This window comes from Beta vulgaris, chromosome 4 (genome assembly GCF_026745355.1).
Source record: "Beta vulgaris subsp. vulgaris cultivar EL10 chromosome 4, EL10.2, whole genome shotgun sequence".
NCBI lineage: Eukaryota > Viridiplantae > Streptophyta > Magnoliopsida > Caryophyllales > Amaranthaceae > Beta > Beta vulgaris.
In genome coordinates, this window is record NC_079205.1 from 11,140,238 (window position 1) to 11,159,450 (window position 19,213).

The window sequence follows — 19,213 nt, forward strand, 5'->3', positions numbered from 1 at the left end:
AACTATTAATCTAATAACTAATATAAACCACCAAGCTAAAACAAACCTGAGATCAAACCAGCCAAGTAAAACAGCGAATAAAAAATATCCCATAATAGTAACTTGCATATTTATCTTGCACCATTAAAAAATAATGATTGGCGGCGAAGAGGGAAGTACCTTGTAGGCTTGTTGTAGCCGCTAGTTTAAGCTAGAAGGTGACCATCGAAGCAAACCAAACATTCAAAAACAAAATAAACAGAAATACAAATTGACCCTTAACCATATCCAAGAGACTCTAACTTGTGCTTATTTACTGTATGTTTTCCACACTCCTCTATTCCCTGACTCTTTCTTCCTCTCTACCGTTTGTCTTTCTCTCTCCTCAATCTTCAAATCACAATCACAATAAACAACAATCACAATCTCACCACTAACTCTTCTTCATCATCAATTCATTCAATTCAGTCAAAGAGATAAAAAGAAAAACAGAGAGAAAAAATAAAACAGACTAAGTAAGCTAAAACTGTAGGAGAAACAATGGCTTCTCTTCCAGTTAACAAGATCATACCTTCAACATTACAGCATTCTAGAAACAGGACCATAAGATGTCAGAAACAGCATCAGCACCAGAAAATGGTGCAGCCAGCTGGTGCTGTTTCGCCTGCGGCCAAAACAGCACCAGCTTCATCTTCCTCCTCTGTTGACTCGGCTAGACTTGAGCCGAGAGTGGAAGAGAGAGATGGGTTTTGGGTATTGAAGGAGAAGTTTCGAGCTGGGATTAATCCAGCTGAGAAAGTTAAGATTGAGAAAGACCCAATGAAGTTGTTCATTGAAAATGGTATTAGTGAACTTGCTTCTTTATCTATGGAACAAGTTGATCAATCTAAGGATTCTAAAGATGATGTTGATGTTAGACTTAAGTGGCTTGGTCTCTTTCACCGTCGCAAACATCATTGTAAGTTCTTTTTCATGTATGTTGATAATTTGATATTGATTACTCATCTTTAATTTTGCTACCTTTTTTGGTGTTAACTGTTATTAGATCCGTTTTCATGATCAAGTATGATTCTTTTTTCAGAATTTAAGGACCTTATTAGACTGTTGTTTGTATATATAAGGTAAATCAACGAACTTCGTCAGAATTGCTTCTGAACTGAAATGAACTTATCTGAATTGAACTTATAAAACGTATTAATTATTAGACCTGATTAGCTGTGAACCTGTATATTGATAGGATTATTCTCTAATTGACTTTAATTGAGACAATTGAACTTTGCATATCTATGGGACTGGAAATCGGAATCCTGTTATGGGATTGAAGTTTTGGGAATTGGGATAACATATGTTCTAAGCCTGAGTAAATTGTAGAGAATGATGATAGCTTGGTTTATTGATGTTGATTATGCTAACAGTTAACTTTATTGGAGTATCCAAGTCTGATATATGAATGTGGAATGTGGTAATATTAGATGGGAGATTTATGATGAGGCTAAAGCTGCCAAATGGGGTAACAACAAGTGAGCAGACACGATACTTAGCAAGTGTGATCAAGAAGTATGGGAAAGATGGGTGCGCGGATGTGACAACAAGACAGAATTGGCAAATCCGAGGAGTGGTTCTACCTGATGTGCCAGAGATCATCAAGGGGCTGGAATCTGTTGGCCTTACTAGCCTCCAGAGTGGGATGGACAATGTGCGAAACCCTGTGGGCAATCCTCTTGCAGGGATTGACCCTCATGAGATTGTTGACACCCGCCCTTTTACCAACCTTATTTCGCAATTTGTCACTGACAATTCGCGTGGAAACCTTGATATTACCAATCTGTAAGTCCTTTAGGAATATATTTTAAGTTTTGGTTTTTCAACAAACAAATTTTTGTAGATCCGCTGGTGCAGTTGTATAATTTACTGGTGTCATATCGGGCCTAATATTCAGTTCTTTGTTTTGAATATTTACAGGCCAAGGAAGTGGAATCCATGTGTTATTGGATCTCATGATCTTTATGAGCATCCTCACATAAATGACCTTGCTTACATGCCTGCGACAAAGAATGGGAAACTCGGATTCAATTTGTTGGTTGGAGGATTCTTTAGTATCAAAAGATGTGAAGAGGCGATCCCTCTAGACGCTTGGGTCTCAGCAGAAGATGTGGTCCCTGTGTGCAAAGCTATGCTTGAAGCTTTCAGGGATCTTGGGTTTAGAGGAAACAGGCAAAAGTGCAGAATGATGTGGCTTATTGATGAGCTTGTGAGTACTAATAAAATTATTCTACTAGTTATTTTATGACACTGTTAGTGTATACTAAGAAAAGCACTCATTATTGTTTTTTTCTTCAATATCTATTGAAAACTGACCTCACTGACCTTTTTTACTAGACTAACTTAACTACATTTTGGCTTTAGGATATGGCTTTTGATCAAGCAATATATTCTCACTTGTTTTTCCCCCCTGTAGCCCAATATAATGCAAAACCTTTCAAAATGCATAGTTCTGATGGTCAAATCCTTTGATGGCAGGGTATGGAAGGATTCAGGGCCGAGGTGGAGAAGAGAATGCCGAACCAAGTCCTGGAAAGAGCATCCGCAGAAGAACTAGTTCAAAAGCAATGGGAGAGGAGAGAATACTTAGGAGTTCACCCTCAGAAACAAGAAGGCCTTAGCTTTGTCGGCCTCCACATTCCTGTGGGCCGTCTCCAAGCTGATGACATGGAAGATTTAGCTCGTATAGCTGATGAGTATGGATCAGGTGAGCTCCGTCTGACAGTAGAGCAAAACATTATCATCCCAAATGTTGAAAATTCCAAGGTAGAAGCACTACTAAACGAGCCTCTCTTAAAAGAGCGTTTCTCTCCTGAGCCACCCATCTTGATGAAGGGGCTTGTGGCCTGCACTGGCAGTCAATTCTGCGGCCAAGCCATCATTGAGACCAAGGCTAGGGCACTCAAGGTGACAGAGGAGGTACAACGACTAGTATCTGTGACACGGCCTGTTAGGATGCATTGGACAGGGTGTCCTAATAGTTGTGGGCAGGTACAAGTGGCTGATATCGGGTTCATGGGATGCATGACTAGAGATGAGAACGGTAAGCCTTGTGAAGGGGCTGATGTGTTTGTAGGAGGACGTATTGGCAGTGACTCGCATCTAGGCGAAGTGTACAAGAAAGCAGTTCCATGTAAAGATTTGGTGCCTATTGTTGCAGAGCTTTTGATCAACCAATTTGGTGCCGTGCCCCGGGAAAGGGAAGAGGCAGAGTAGTAACCAATTGTAATCTGTTGTGGGTACTACTTGTACTATTTGCTTTGTGTTCTTTTGCTTCAAATTGCATAAGATCCCATATATGTAAGCATAACAAGAAGCTCTAGTTATGTTGTTGGGAGCTGAAGTAAATTATTTTGATTTAATTAGGCATCATGAAATGTCAATAGCAAACCTACTTTTGCTTTTCTGCACTTTGTTTAGCACTTTCTAAAACTGTACCATTGTACCTTGTACGGCTGTACCCTGTGATGTATTCTAGAAAAAGAAAGGGGAAAGGGGGGAAGTTTAGAACACCATTGCTCTCTTACAGTGGATATTATAAGTATATTTCCCATTTAGATCTTGCTTTTTATATTTAGAACTTTATTTGTACTTTAGTACAGTTCTCTTTTCTATTGCAGAAGTTAGTCTTAAGTTCCTTTCACCCACCTTTATTTCCCATATAATCCCTTGTGGAATTTCATTTTGTTTTACTAGCTAAATACTGCAAAAAAAAAATCTAATTTTCTGCTGCAAACAAATAATTTACCTGAATTTTGTACTGTAAACCTGAAAAATCCCGTTATATCAGATTATTATTACTTCCTCCGTTTTTTTTAATGACCCGTTTTGACTTTTGACACTATTCACATGTGTAATTTTGACTATCTTTTGTTATTTGTACTTAAGGTAAAATATAGTCATGTGAGATCTTGTTAGATTCGTCTCAATGTATATTTTCATAATATCAACTTTTATAATTTTTGCTTATTGATAATTAGAGATATAAAGGTTTAAAATAGTACATTAGCATGTGTGTCCAAGGGTAACGCATCAACTAAAAAAAACAGAGATAGTATAAGCAAGAAAAAATCAAAACAAAACAAAAAAAAAAGTATAGAATAAAATAATTTGATCCTTCATTATACTTGCTCGATTTTAAAATACTTTAAGCACTTAGCTAACATGAAAATGTTGCAATACTTACAACCAAGTTCTATATGGATTCTTCTCCTAAACTAAAGTACTCTCAATGACCCTAAATCATTTTGGCTCTTATATTCAGTCCCTCACCATATGCCGAACTCTATGTCTTGCTCTCTCTTTTAATTTGTTGTAGAAACAACTACTTTGTATATATAAGCTCAAGCAAATACAAAGAATGCAAAAACAAAAGAAAGACCAACGCATATAATTAGAGGCACGGTTTACTGTAGTATGTAAAAAAAAATACAAAAGAATCTATGGGAAGAAGTTAAAAAATAAATTAACAATAGGACATTCATATTAGAGGCCAACATATATACCTTAGAAAACAATTGCTAAATTTAAAAAAAAAAAAAAAAAGGAGATGAAAGAATTTGTCATCCTTGTCAAGGAGTTCATGCCTAATATACGAATTGGGATCGTTCTCACTTGTTGATTCTCTTCTTTTATCATAACTTTCTCTTATCATCCGAAATGATGCTTATAGTTGGTATTTATTGAAAGTTAGCCCAATTTTATTTCTTGTCGGAAAGTGTTTATATTGTACTCATCACAATCTCAACTCGATCCAATAACTCATATGAACCCAACTTAAAATTATTGAGAAAATCCAAACGCGTCGTAATAACCCAAATTTGACCCAATTCAACACATTGGGTTATTGTAATAAACTCAAGTTTTACACTATTTTTGATCTACTTTTAGCATACCCCGACCTGATAAATAAACTAGAATTGCCAGCTTTAGATGTATTAATCAATCATCAGCTTTAGGTGTTTAACTTGGCCAATGTGAAACATCTGACAAAGAAGAATCAGTTTCCAAAATTAAATTGAGCCTTTATATAAAGATTAAAGAGAACTCACTACATTGAACTCAAATTTTCAATCATACAACCCTCAACTCCTTTTACCAGTGGAGTCGTTTTTATATGTTTCATCTATACATGACATTCCATCTCGCTAAAACCTTACTATAACAAGCTCCAAAAACAGGCATACATTAGTGCCTTGACAACCCTTTAGTCTTTCGATGAACATGTACATAAAAGTAAAGCTCAAATATACCAAGCAAAAAGAAAAAAGTATAAACGTAAATACATAACTGATAACCATGTACAATATAGAACCTGTAAATGCTGCTTTACATGAGGACTTCGTGGCATGAAGAATGAAGAATGAAGAATGCAGCAGCTGATGAAAACGAACCTTAAGATGTCTTATTATGAGACGATTTTCTCTTAGTAAAGAACATAAAGAACCTCGGAAACAGAGATCTCCGCTTCTTCTTCATTGTGTTACTCTGCCCAAATACACCCTTTGGACTTCTTGTGTAGTCCTTTGGGCTATCTGAGTTCTGGGCAGAGCTAGCACTAGAATTGGCTATTTGCTCCAAGTTCTTCAGCCCAAGTCCTTCACCATACTTAAGAGGGGAAGCAGAATCTACTACCTTCTCAATTCTGATTCCGTGTCCAAACATGGAAGAATCTGTTACCTTTTGTCCTTCCTCTATACTCTTCCTCGGGCTATTTGCTGCACCTTGGCCTAAATCACCAGCTTTACGACGTTGTTCACTCTCAGCCCTCCATTTCCTCAACTCCTGTTCTACACCTAGTTTTCCTTCCTTGGCCTTTTCAGCTTTTTCCATTGCGATTCTCATAGCTTCCTTTCTTTCTTCCACCTCTCGGTTTGCCTCTTCCAATTGGGCCAAGGATTTCAACTCGGATTCTTTGGCTATCTCAATTTGAGACATTGCAGCAGTTACCTTCATGTTGGCTTGCTCCTCTGCTTCATGAGCCCGTTTGCTCAAGTCATAGTACTCTTCTAAAGAAAGTGTAACCCCAGCAGGTGGTTCCTCATCATCAGCGGTAGTTTTGGTTGACTCACTCTCTTGGAGAGCTTTAATTGCAGCTATAGCTAGCCTCTCTGAAGCTTTGGAAGCTTCCATATCCTTCCGAGCTGCAAGCAATCGGCTCTCTATGGTAGTAGCTCCAGCTTTAGCTTGCTCCGCGTCCTCCTTGGCCCTTTTCAACTCTTCACGAGCTGAAGCAACAGCTGATTTGGCCGCATCTGCCTCTTGAGAGGCATGCTGCAACTGCTTAGGTAACTCTGCCATTTTTTCTCTAGCTTCTTTCTCCCTCATCTGAACCACATCTATTTCTGACTTGATTTTCTCCAACTCAGCCTCAAGAGAAGCAACAGCAATCGAAGCCATACCTTCTCTCTGCCTTAGGTTGGCAAGTTCTGACTTTTCCTTCTCAAGTTCCGTCTTCAGTGACGTGGCTGCCACCTTTAAGCAGTTTACTTCATCAGTTGCCTTTTCGATGTTGATCTTTACTTCTTCAAGTTCCTTGTTTGCAGCAGAAACTGCCAATTGCATATCTGCATGAGTTTTGTTCTCTTGCCCTGCTGTAGTATCACTACCACTAATTTCTTCACTTACTTTTGACTCCATGTATGCGGCTAATTCAGCTTTCAGATCAGCTAGTAATGTGGATGCAGAGTCCAATTTTGTTTTCATTTCCTTAGCTGACTCAATTTGCTGGTTTAGTTTCTCCAGATCCTCTTCTGCTTGTTTCACTTCCTTATCCCAATTGAGACTATCTTGATCCTTCGCCATAGCTGCTCCAATTCTTTGTTCCTCTGCCTCCAGATGAGCAGCATGCGCAGACTCTAGGGCTTCCTTTGTAGTAATCAGCTCTATGGTTAGTTCCTCCACAGTCTTCTCTATCTCTTTAGATGCAGAGACAGCCTGCTCAGCTTTCTTCACAGCATCTTCCTTCTCAGTCAACAGAGAAGCATGTTCCTTTTGCAATACTTCTAGCTCTTCCTTAACAGACTTTAGGTCAGAAATTGCAGCAGCGTGTCGTGCTTTAGCAACCTCAAGCTGTTGCTTGGCCGCCACACTGGCCTCCTGGGCAATTCCTTGTTCCATCTCTTCAACTCTGAGCTGGGCTAGTTCAGAATCCTGTTTTGCCTGACGCTCTTCTGTCTGTGCTCTTTCCAGATTCAGCTTCAATTCCTCAATAAGTCTCTTAATGTTTTCCAAATCCTTCAGTAATTGGATCTTTGATTTTTCAGCCATCTCAGACTGTTCTTTGTACAGGGGGATCTCTTTCTGCACCTTTGCAAGTTCTTGTTCAATAATTTTGCGCCTCTGCATATTCAAGTGCCATATTTCTAATCAACTTGAAATTCAACATGTTAAATGAAAGCTCATAAGACTATATTCAAGGCTTTACAAAATTATACTGGGTCTAGAATGAACTTAACCAGAGAAAATAGAAGAAAAACAAAAAAAAAAAAAAACAAAAGAAAGCCAGCCAAAGTTTACTGCTTTACTGACCTCCACAGTCTGGACTTTATGAGCTTTCCAGTCAACAATGCCTCCAAACTTGGAAACTGCTTCTTTCACAGATTCAAATGGTGCTGCTGTATCAATAAGGATTCTGTTCAAGTCGTATTCAGCAGTAAGGTTGGATGGACTAACAGGTTCCCCACTTCCAACTGCAGCCCCAGCGGATTTGAGATTGGTGGCACCATCTCCATTGGTGGGACCATCCCCATTGGTGGCACCATCTCCATTGGTGGCACCATCTCCATCAGAGGAAACCTGATTGTCTTTAGCAGAAGTATCCACAGAAGCAAGTTTTCCAGAATCTGAGGTGACATAATTTTGATAAGTAAGAGAAAATAAAGCAAGAAAAGAAACTAACCAGAAAAGACATATCAGCACCCAGTTCCGAAATGCGGTTCCCACTAATAAACATTATCTGAAGTGACATTTTGATTTATCTAAAAGATCTAATCCTAAGATATGCACATTGCTGATACTGCACCCTCTATCCCTTCTTGGTTCGATGGTTTCCACAATAGAGTTTCGCACAAATTTTAAAGCTAGTACATATGTGGCGCATTGCATGTGATAGTTGAAATGTTTCAATAGGTGCTTTCTACGCAAATAGAAAAATGTACAAAAAGTTGGGATATCAATAATAAGGAAGTGTATAAAACATCAAGGGAGGAAGGAAGTACAAAATATCAGCTCAAACTAAGCTCAAAAGTTCCTCATCTATAATAAGCCCTACAGTCAAATTGAATCCACTCTTTCTATCTAATTTTTCTATCATCGGCTTTGCTTCTTGGTTTAGATTTGAATGAACAATATGCATAACTACAAACAAAAAGGAGACCCAATGCTGTAGGATGGAATTACAAGAAGTTTAGAACACCAAATTCATTTAAGTTTATGATTTGTAACACATAGTTTTAAGCTTTATACATTACGAAACCACTCAAATTGGAAAGAGTGGTAAAGAAAAGACAAGGAAATTTTTCAGTGAAGCTGATCTCCTTCGTACTTTAACTCTGTTCACAAAACCGTATATCTACAGGATGTGCACGAGACACTCCCCTTCCTCAGCTCCAACCTCCAACAAGAGGAACGAGAAAGATAGAACCAAAAGAAAAAACAATGTAAATAAAAAATAAGAGACCCTAACTGTGTAAACATAGATCCTTTGTAGAACCCTTGATTTAAATTTGGCACTAGTAGAATGTGCACATGGAAAAACTGAAATTCACCTTCCAATTACTAATAATCTAAGTATTCAACATCTATGTGATGGTAAAATGACATTTGAATTCTAAACATCTAAGTTCTAAAAGATAGAAGATAGGTAATTTGGATGTAGTCCCACAAGAAAAATCTTTGCTGTATTAAAGAATATGATTTATGCTCTCGACCAATCATGTAATGACATATATAATCCTATTCTTTTGAAAAGGTACTAACAATCAATGACACTATTCCACTTCGGCTCATCAAATTAATGTGTCACGCACAATATCCTCATCAAATCCTATTAGCTTCCTGTGATTATCATTCCCCTAACTCAAGGACTCGTAATTGTGTTTCTGGTTATCTTGAGCATCCATTCTAAATTTTAAATAACTAGAACTAGTAGAGCAAGTAACTGCAACAATACCTGAACCGAAGAGAGCATCATCTGTCCCATTCATTGTCCCCTTAAGATACCACAGGAATGATTTTATAAAACCCCGATTCGTTGGTACAGATGAGCTGCTCAGCTAAAGGCTTCCGAGTTGCAGTTGATTCACTAGCAACCCCAAGTTTTGTTCAGTAGCTAGCAACCGGTCACACTATCTTAGCTTCATGTCAGCAATTTTAACCTCAAAATCGATCATCATAGGGTCTCACATTCTAGTTACCATCAGCAATACTCCAATTTCCCAATCATCAATTCAAGAAATAAAAATCCTAGATTACACTAAGCTTTTTTATCTATTTTTTGCAACAACAAAAAAACTACCTATGTCCAGACTCCAGGCGACGATATGTATCATCATCGGGTACTCAAATGGGGAGATACGAATATATGTCTATAGTCCCCATATTCTAAAACAACTCAAAACTAGTACAAGTACAACAATAAGTACACAAAATTACCTGAATCCAAGTCCTTATCAAGTTGTCCATTTAAGGGACCATCTGACTCATTAACACCATCCGAAGGAATACCCGAATCCTCAACAACTGGTACAGATGACTTGGTATCTATATCTAAATCTTGTGGAAATGGATCTTTCACAGGCTTTTCATCCTCTTTTATGCCATTAGAGGATTCAATATTCTCACTGATTCAATAATCATCACCATAATATTAAGCACAAAAATTAGAAACCCAATACTAAAACAGGAAAGAAATACAAAAATAGTAAGGTTAATTAATGAAAGTGGCATATTAAATTCCATACCTTGAAGAATTTGTCTTGGGCTGTTCTTCCCCAGATTGAGCCATTGAAAGTTGTTTTTCTTCAATTTTTGTATCCATTATCCAATAATAGCACAAAACCCTTTCTTCACCACAAAAAAAAAAAATTACCTCAATTGAACTTTTATCAACAAAAATCTTCAAATAAACCCCAAAAAACGTCAGAAATTCAGCTCAGAACTCATGAAACTTGTTTAAATGATCAAAAAAGAAACTGAACAAAAAATACCCAGAACAAAAAAATTCAACCCAAATTTCAGAAAAAGGCTAAACTAGCCAAGAAATTTCAATATTGAAAACCCACAAAAGATGGGATTTCAAAGAAAATCTTGGGTCAAATTTTGAAAAATGAAAATGAAGAAGTAGATGATTAAGGGAAGAAATTCTGTAGAAAAAGAAGAAAGTTTTAAAGGATATGGTAATAAAAAAAAAGTTGGTTATTTTTAACTATATTGTTTTTTCCTGCTTTACCAACTTTTCCTTTATGATTTGTATGGGATATTGATATTGAAATTGATTGGAAGGAGAAAAATTCAGGGGAGCCAGAAAAAACCAGCGATTTTGATGGGGAAATTATTTGTAATTCAACTAAAGCGGAAAACAAGGTCAACCTATCTTTCTTTAACTGGTGATTTGTAGCTCAAGCCTCATTTAGATATTACTACCATAAATTATTGAGCACATAATCACAATAATAATTACATTATACAAGACAAACTTTTCTCTCTCCTCTTTCTAAATTCTAGTCTTTGGTAGGCCTGCCTGCATGCACCAAGATTTTTGATTGGTTTTTTTTAGTTTCACTTAGACAATTTGGACCTCACTCTTAACGTTTTTACGTTGGATTCTCACTAAGTGATGAATGATGATATGTTATATTCAATAATTGCCATCAAAATAAAGTATTTGATTCAATCCTACGGTTCATATTTCATTTGTTATCATGGTTTAGATTTAATACTAGCTTTTTATGCACGCGATGCGTGCGATGACATTTTTAGGCGTAATTATTACTAAGTAGTAAAGAAAAAGCAAATGCAATTTAGTATTTAATTTCACATCCATTTTGTGAATAAGATTCTTTGAAATACAATCAAATAGTATTTAAAAACATTTTAATAAATAAGTATAAGCATTGAAATTGCATTTGTAACTACTTTTTTGTTGACATTAACTAATTTTCTTGAAAATCCACGCACACTCATCAGCCCAGTCAACTTCAAATATGTAATCAACGATGTGGAACTGATTAATATCCATGGTGTTACTTGGTGGATGTAAAAACCATGAGTATTCTTTGAATCCGAAAACTTTCATAACTTTGTTGAAAACTGCTGCTCTTCCATTAGGCTGCAATTAATAAAGATATTAGTTTTTAGTTGTAAAACGATACGTAAAAAAAAAGTTTGGAATACTTGACAAACCTGTTGAAGTAGTGATTTGATTTCAGTCGAAGTACATCGCAACATGTGTTGAGTTAGGTCGTTCATCAATGTTACTCCCATTTTACCACTCTTGTCAGAAATAATGAGTCGAAGCATTAATCTGTCAACGGAAACACAATTAATAGAGATTTGTGAATATTTGAATGGGGATTAGGATTGAATTAGTCTTTTTTAGGGTTATTTTGGTTGAACATATAAATTGAGAAGTTATACATTCTAGGAAGTTGTATATTACACGTTATTGCATTTTTTAGTGTTGAAAGAGCAAAGTTTTCGAAGTATTTTTTTGTCATTTTGTGGGAAATTAAACTTTATAGGAAGTGTAATGTTTTTTATTTTTTTCAACCAAACAACTGCATGTCCCTCCCATTCTTATAAAGTAAATATTTCTCATAATTTGTGTGTTAGTCAAACAACATTTACATAATTGTAGCAAACTTGGCTATGAGAATATTTTCTCTTGTTCGTGTCTCATAATAAATAGATATAATTAAAGATAGTAGGTACTCCCTATGTCTTTCAATGTGTAGATGGTGGACAGAGGTATAGGATGAGCATCCTACACCAGCTCCAAAACGCAAGGCAAGAAGAATAAAACGAACCATTCAACATGCAAAAAGTAATTGATTTGACAGCCAATGTACATTCCCCTTATATCCAATGTACATGTCGAAAATTCAAAAAGTAAATGATTTGACATTTACTGTTCACCATTTAATAACTGATTTGATGTCAACTGCCATCATTTTCCCCCATATATTGTTCACCACTTCTCTCTTTTCCACACTCAACCTCCTTCCATGTTTAATGATTTCGTTTTTTTAAATTTCATCCTCTAGTTACTAAATTTTTTTGAGGTTGCAAGAACAAAAAGTGAAGAAATACCATAGGCCACACTTTTGAGAACAAAGGGAAAAAATCTGAAGAAATATCTGAACCTCTACTTTGAATGTCTGTTATTGTTCATTGTGTGTTATCACATTGTTCACTATATCACAAGGATTGTACTTTGGATGTCTATTATTGTTCATTGTGTGTTATTGACAATTTTATGGGGGGAAGTCATTGTACATTTTGATTTTGTTAATGAACAACCACAAAGCCAAGAATGTACAAAGAAACATAATAGAATAAAAGTAACCCAATTCCTAAAGCTGATGTCAAGTGAGTAATTTGCAATCTTTGTACACTGGTGTGTTGATGTTTGTTCGCTAATGAAATTCAATATGTACAATTACAGTCCTATACCTCATAGTGCTCCAGGTGCCACAAAAAAAAACTCAATATAGGTATTAAAACAAAAGGTCAACACATAACAACATGATTGTAACCCAGTTAATGTACATGAATGTCAACAAAGTGTACATGCACTAGTAGAAAAAAGGCTACTTGCTGCGGTTAAAAAGTGCCCTATTGCTGCGGAATAGGGCGCGCAGCAATTAAGGGCCCACATGTTTTCAAAATTTGCCCGTTGACTAATATTGCTGCGGTTTTTGGCGGGAAACCGCAGCAATATTGTAATTTTCAATTTTTTTTTTCTTTTTGCGTGTTATATTGCTGCGTACAGGTAATACCGCAGCAATATCAGCGCAGCAAATAGCATTTATTCTACTAGTGATGCAAGGTACGTGCATGTACATGCAACTGTATGTGGAGCTAATAATAAAAAAAGGTACGCAACCAACGTAAATGAGGGTAAATCACAATGTACACTGATGGTCATTACTTTGATCACTGAAAATAAGGATACATTATTGTTTGGTTGAATGTTCACTGGATATGACTCAATGTACAAATATTCTAGCAAGATTGTTCAACTACTAAGCCTGAATGTACAATGTTGTTATGACTGGATGTTCAAGTTATTTTATAGAGCTGACTTTGTTCTGTGTACATTAAAGTTGCGTTAATGATCACTGTGTATGACTAAATATACATTAGCTTCACTAACATGCATGCATAACAAATTCTATAGACACAAACCAAAAAAAAAACTCAATATGGGTACTAGAACAAAAAGTCAACACATAACAACATGATTGTAACCCAGTTAATCTTTATATTATATAAGGGAAGGGGGAGCTATGGTGTCCTCTTTTGAACAGACTATTTTACCCCTCTTCCCTTTCTAAATTACAAAAGGAATCTCAAAATTAAAATTGGAACTCAAAAGATTGAAGGCTAAACCAAAATATATACTGATCATTACTTTCCTAAACTTTGAATACCTTTTCAACTGTTCAAAACATAATTACAACTAAAACAAAGAAAATCTCCCTTATCATCACACCATTTTGATCAAAAGTTGAGTCAAAGGAGGATTTTGAGCAAATCTCAATCCGACAACATCGACAGAGGGCTTTTCCAAACATATGTCCCAGCAATTTTTGCCTCTTTCAATCGTTGTAATCTCTATTATATAAGGAAAGAGGAGCTACGGTGTCCTTTTTTAGACTGACTATTATGCCCCCCTTTCCTTTCTAAATTACAAAAGGAATCTCAAAATTAAAATCGGGACTCAAAAAAACTACCGAAAATTAATTTAACACTCACTCACAAATCACTTAAAAGAAGAAACTTTACAAATCACTCATACAATTAAGAAAATCATGTTATAAGAATCACGCAAATCACTCAAATAATCAGAAAACTTTATTAAAACTTAAAATTAATATACAAAGTAAAACTAATAACCTAGAACGTCAATACATACAAAAACATTTACTACAAAAATTTACTTACAAATCACTGTTCTCAAGAACCATTCACAATTACATACTCAGAAAAGTTACCTATAAACACAAATTTGAAAAAAGCATAAGATTTTAACGGCGATATCGCACATTCATCCATTGACAATTTGCGAACTTCGAAAAAGGTACATAATTCTTTTGAACTTCAAAATTATTTCACATTAGTTGAAATAAACAATAGCAAATTAGTTGACTGTTATGTAGTTAAAAAAATGGAGATGACAACAATGAGTTCAAAAGGGCTTTTATACAATCAGACTTAAATTTAATTCATTTTCATATAAAACAAATTTAGTTTTTTCTAAAAAAATGCCAATATTATAATTTTTGCCCATAACTTTTGCAAAAAGTCCATGTTCTGAAATAAATTTTGAAAAACAAAACAATATCAAACTTTTTGCGAACAATTTTTGCAAAAATCCATTTTCAGAAAAAAAACTAAATCAATTTGCGAAAAGTAACGATTTTTGTTTTTCTATAAAAAAAATCCAATATCAAATTGTGTATGAAAAAAATCAAAATTTCATTTCAAATATAATTGAAGCTCAAAGTGTTAAAATTTAAAAAAATAAAGGACAAAAATTGAAACGATGAAAATTTTTAAATATCAATGTGTGCACACATAATTTAGAAGTTAGACAAGGAAAAAAAACTGAGGTGTATTTGTAGTGAAATCATAATTTAGAAGTTAGACAAGGAAAAAAAATTATTTACTTTTTCATAGTGTTTCCTATATATAATGAAACTTTTACATATATTTGGACCTATCTCTTTCTATTATATAATAGCGATTAATTATCAAGGTAAAAAGGTTTATGTAAAATATCATTCAAGAATTAAAGTACAACATAACTCTATTATATAAGGGAAGGGGGGGGGGGCATTGTTGTCCCCGAGTGAAATTTTACCCCTTCTCCTTTAAAATTACAAATCCACTTACAAACCAAAGGGAGATTCAAATAAAAATATTGGAAATAAAATTATAACAGTCACTCACAAGTCAACTTAAATCATAGAATTGCATAATTTACATTATACAAATCACTCAAATGATGAAACTTTACAAAAACCAAAAAATTAACTTACAAACTACAACCAATACACTACAACGTCAATACATACTCACAAAAATTTGACTTGAAATCCAAGTGTCCACTTTCTTCACAATATATGAAGTAGTGTACTTAATCTAAAAATCAACTAAAAAATTATAATATTAGAAATCATAGATAAATTCAATAAAATTTCTATTTTGCTCATAGAAATTTGACCTTGAAAAGTAAAAAAAAAAAAAAAAGACGGGTGAGAGACTTAAGTGACAGAGACTAAACCAATTACATTTTGTAACTAAAAATAATTATATTTTGTATGTCTAATGTTCAAATTTTGACTTTTACATAAGTCGAAAAAAACCGAATTTCTATCTTAAAAAGAATTCAAGCACGCATCGCGTGCAAAAAAAATGCTAGTGTACATGAATGTCAACAACTTGTACATGCAACTGTAGGTGGAGCTAATAATAAAAAAAAAAAGGTACCGCAACCAACGTAAATAAGGATAAACCACAATGTACACTGATGGTCATTACTTTGATCACTGAAAATCCCCAAATGTACACTCGTATATTATTGTACATCAAACCATATGCATTTGTACATTAAAAAAAGTTTTAAAAATTCAAAACAGAATATAAAATCAAATATCAACATTTGGAAATTTATAATAGAAATGAATGAAAATAAGGGAGAAATAAATGAAGAACAAAATAATTGAGAGAGAGAATTGTAATGGTTCTTGAAAAATAAATGAGAGAGAAAGAGAGGGAATGAGTGAGTGATGAGAGAGAAAGAGCTGGCCCACTTTCAAAAATACTGCCAAAAACCTGCCAAATTTTGGCTCTCCTAAAACCATCAAAACGACGTAGTTTTGGCCAAGGTGTAGGATGCTCATCCTACACCTCGGTGCAGGATCTAATTTGCGATGTCTTTTTTAAGTTGCTACATTTATTTTTTCACGGTTTACGAGATGCAACTTCAAACACAAAAACCTTGAGTTACATATATGAAAAAATTATAAAAATTATATTTTTTGAAAATACAAATTGGGACTAATCAAACAAGATCCAAAATGACTATGTTTTTTCGCATGTATGTAAACTAAAAGACAATCAAAATTATTATGTGAATAGTACTTACGATCAAAATATAGCAACTCAAAATAATCGGGGAGTAATTTATTATGAAGTGATTAATTGATGACAAATGGAAATGGCTAATTTCATACTATAATCTCAGGCCAAAAACAAGAAATGGGTACTTAATCAAAACGAACAAAAGGAAATTAATATTTTATCAAAGACATGGGAAGGGTAAAGTAGTTTAAACTATTTTGACTTTTGAGATAATGCATTTAAGACACAAGGAAAAAATTATTTGTCTTATAGCTCTAGTAATTTTGTAATGGAGTATGTAAGAGAGATATTTCGATCATACTTTCTCCGTTGCATAGTATATTGCTTACATTTTATTTTGATGTTCCAAAATATTGTTCTTATTTTTTTATTTCAATTCCACAATTCTCCTTTATTTGCCTAAAAAACCATGTAATTATCAGTTATTTATTCCTTGGAAATAGGTTAATGTTCTTTCACCCATTATCCACCATTCTCTCTCCTAAAATCAGCTTTTTTTTCCGACAATAATAATTATTTCTCATTCATGTTCCACTTGCCGTAATTCATGTAAAAATGAGAAATAAGCATTATATTTTGAAGCAAAAGGAGTATTAGTTAGTTAAGTTAAGACTAGGAATGGCAACGGGTCGGACTTGGACCGAATTATGCATAATCCGACTCCGACCCTACAGAAAGTCGGATTTTAAATCTGAGTCTGACTCCGACTCCGACATCCGACTTTGAAAATCCGAATCCGACCTGACTTAAAATCCGAACATCCGACTCCAAGATCCGACCCGACTTAAAATCCGGACATCCGACTTAAAATTCGGATATCTTACTCCGAACCTGATCCGACTTATTTTTCTTCCAATTTTTTATAATAGAATAGTCTTCTATAATACAATAATTTAATCATTACAATTTATTCTAATCATCATATGGAAATCTTAGATAGTACAAATAATCTAATTATTACTATTATTTTTAACAATCATTTTTTCTATGGGAAAATCCTATATAATACAATTAGCTGAAAGTCGAAGTCAGATTATACATAAATAATACATTACATAAATAAGAAAAAAGGATTGATTGACTCAAAGTCGGAGTCGGAGTCGGATGTCGGATTATTTTATGAGATCCGACTCCAACCCTCCTCCGACTCGGAGTCGGATTTTTTAAACGGAGTCGGATTACTTTTTTGTCGGAGTCAACTCGAATTTTTTCCTTCGGATCGGAGCGGATTAGGGTCGAATTCGGACTGGATTGCCATCCCTAGTTAAGACTAATAAGGATTGCCCATGTTCAATATACGAATACGCTATTAATAAGTATAATTCACAATTTAAAATCTCACTACCTTCATCTACGCTCCATAAAATATTACAAACAACTAAGCCTTATTCCCAAGGTGATTGGGGTCGGCTAACATGAATCGTCAACTGGAATTGTGACCAGAGGAGATGGCATTGTCAAGAGTGATAAAATTTTTTTTTTTTTTTAAAACAAGGTTTACACCAAAAAGTGTTTAGAAAAGGTTTTCAGCAAAAGGTTTTAATACCAACACAATTGAGAAAAGCAAATAAATGCAGTAATCAGACCCCTTCCTCCACATAGATACTACCCCTCCACCCACTTCTATCCAACGTCATGCTCTCCTCAATCCCAAGTAACCTCATATCACTTTCAATTACCCTCAGCCAAGTCATCTTAGGTCTTCCCCTACCCTTTACAATTTGATTACTCCTCCACTCTTCAATTCTTCTCACCGGTGCATCTCCTGATCTCCTTTTCACATGACCAAACCATCTTAACCGATTCTCCCTCATCTTTTCTTCAATGGATGCAACTCCAACTTTTTCCCGGATCACTTCATTTCTTAATCGGTCCTTCCTTGTGTGGCCACACATCCACCCAACATACGCATCTCCGCCACGTTCATCTTATGAACGTGGCATTGTTTCACCGCCCAACATTCGGTGCCATATAACAAAGCAGGCCTAATTGCAGTGCGGTAGAACTTTCCCTTCAATCTTTGGGGAATGCCGGAATCACAAAGGAATCCGGTGGCACTTTTCCACTTTAACCAACCCGCGTTAATTCTATGCGCCACGTCTCCATCCAGTTCTCCATCCTTTTGGAGAATGGATCCTAGGTAACGGAAGACGTTCGATCCTTGAACCACTTTGCTATCCAAAGTGACCGCCCCGCCTCGCTGCTTGTAACCCCACTGAACTTGCACTCCATATACTCCATCTTACTTCTGCTCAATCTAAAACCACGGCTTCTAATGTATGCCTCCACAATTCCAACTTACTCTCAACACCTTCCTTTGTCTCATCAATCAACACAATATCATCCGCAAACATCATACACCATGGTATATCATCTTGAACTGACCTCGTTATTTCGTCCATGACTAGAGCAAAGAGAAAGGGACTAAGTGCAGAACCTTGATGCACTCCGATCGTAATAGGAAACTCTTCTGTCCTCCCGTAGTCCGCACACTCGTAGTTGCCCCCTCATACATATCCTTGATGATATCTATATATTTCAGTGGAACACCTTTCCTTGCCAACGCCCACCAAAGTATTTCTCTTGGTACTCTATCATATGCCTTCTCCAAATCAATGAAAACCATATGTAGATCCTTCTTCCTATCACGGTAGTGTTCCATTGTTTGTCTTATGAGGTGGATGGCCTCTATAGTCGATCTTCCAGGCATAAATCCAAATTGGTTCTCCGATATCTTTACATGTTTCCTAAGTCTTTGCTCAATCACCCGTTCCCAGAGTTTCATAGTATGACTCATTAGTTTGATTCCTCGGTAGTTGGTACA

The 19,213-nt window shown here is 35.4% G+C and overlaps 2 protein-coding genes across 3 annotated transcripts; one reads left to right on the top strand and one right to left on the bottom strand.

The window, feature by feature from the left end:
• Nucleotides 1-214: 214 nt before the first annotated feature.
• Nucleotides 215-3,578, top strand: LOC104891570 (ferredoxin--nitrite reductase, chloroplastic). The gene is made up of 4 exons (XM_010677274.4): nt 215-937; nt 1,452-1,806; nt 1,942-2,230; nt 2,500-3,578. The coding sequence occupies exons 1-4, from the start codon at nt 520-522 to the stop codon at nt 3,235-3,237; spliced, it is 1,800 nt and encodes a 599-aa protein (XP_010675576.2). The 5' UTR covers nt 215-519; the 3' UTR covers nt 3,238-3,578.
• A 1,446-nt stretch (nt 3,579-5,024) lies between these two features.
• On the bottom strand, nt 5,025-10,790 carry LOC104891569 (protein WEAK CHLOROPLAST MOVEMENT UNDER BLUE LIGHT 1). Of its 2 annotated transcripts, XM_010677273.4 has the most exons (4): nt 9,984-10,790; nt 9,676-9,863; nt 7,552-7,865; nt 5,025-7,362 (listed from the first exon to the last, which is right to left on the bottom strand). In XM_010677273.4, the coding sequence occupies exons 1-4, from the start codon at nt 10,058-10,060 to the stop codon at nt 5,416-5,418; spliced, it is 2,526 nt and encodes an 841-aa protein (XP_010675575.2). In that variant the 5' UTR covers nt 10,061-10,790; the 3' UTR covers nt 5,025-5,415. The 2 variants fall into 2 exon arrangements, with proteins under 2 accessions (XP_010675575.2, XP_019104669.2); XM_019249124.3 differs by lacking the exons at nt 9,676-9,863; nt 9,984-10,790 and adding an exon at nt 9,194-9,543.
• Between the last annotated feature and the right edge of the window lie 8,423 nt (nt 10,791-19,213).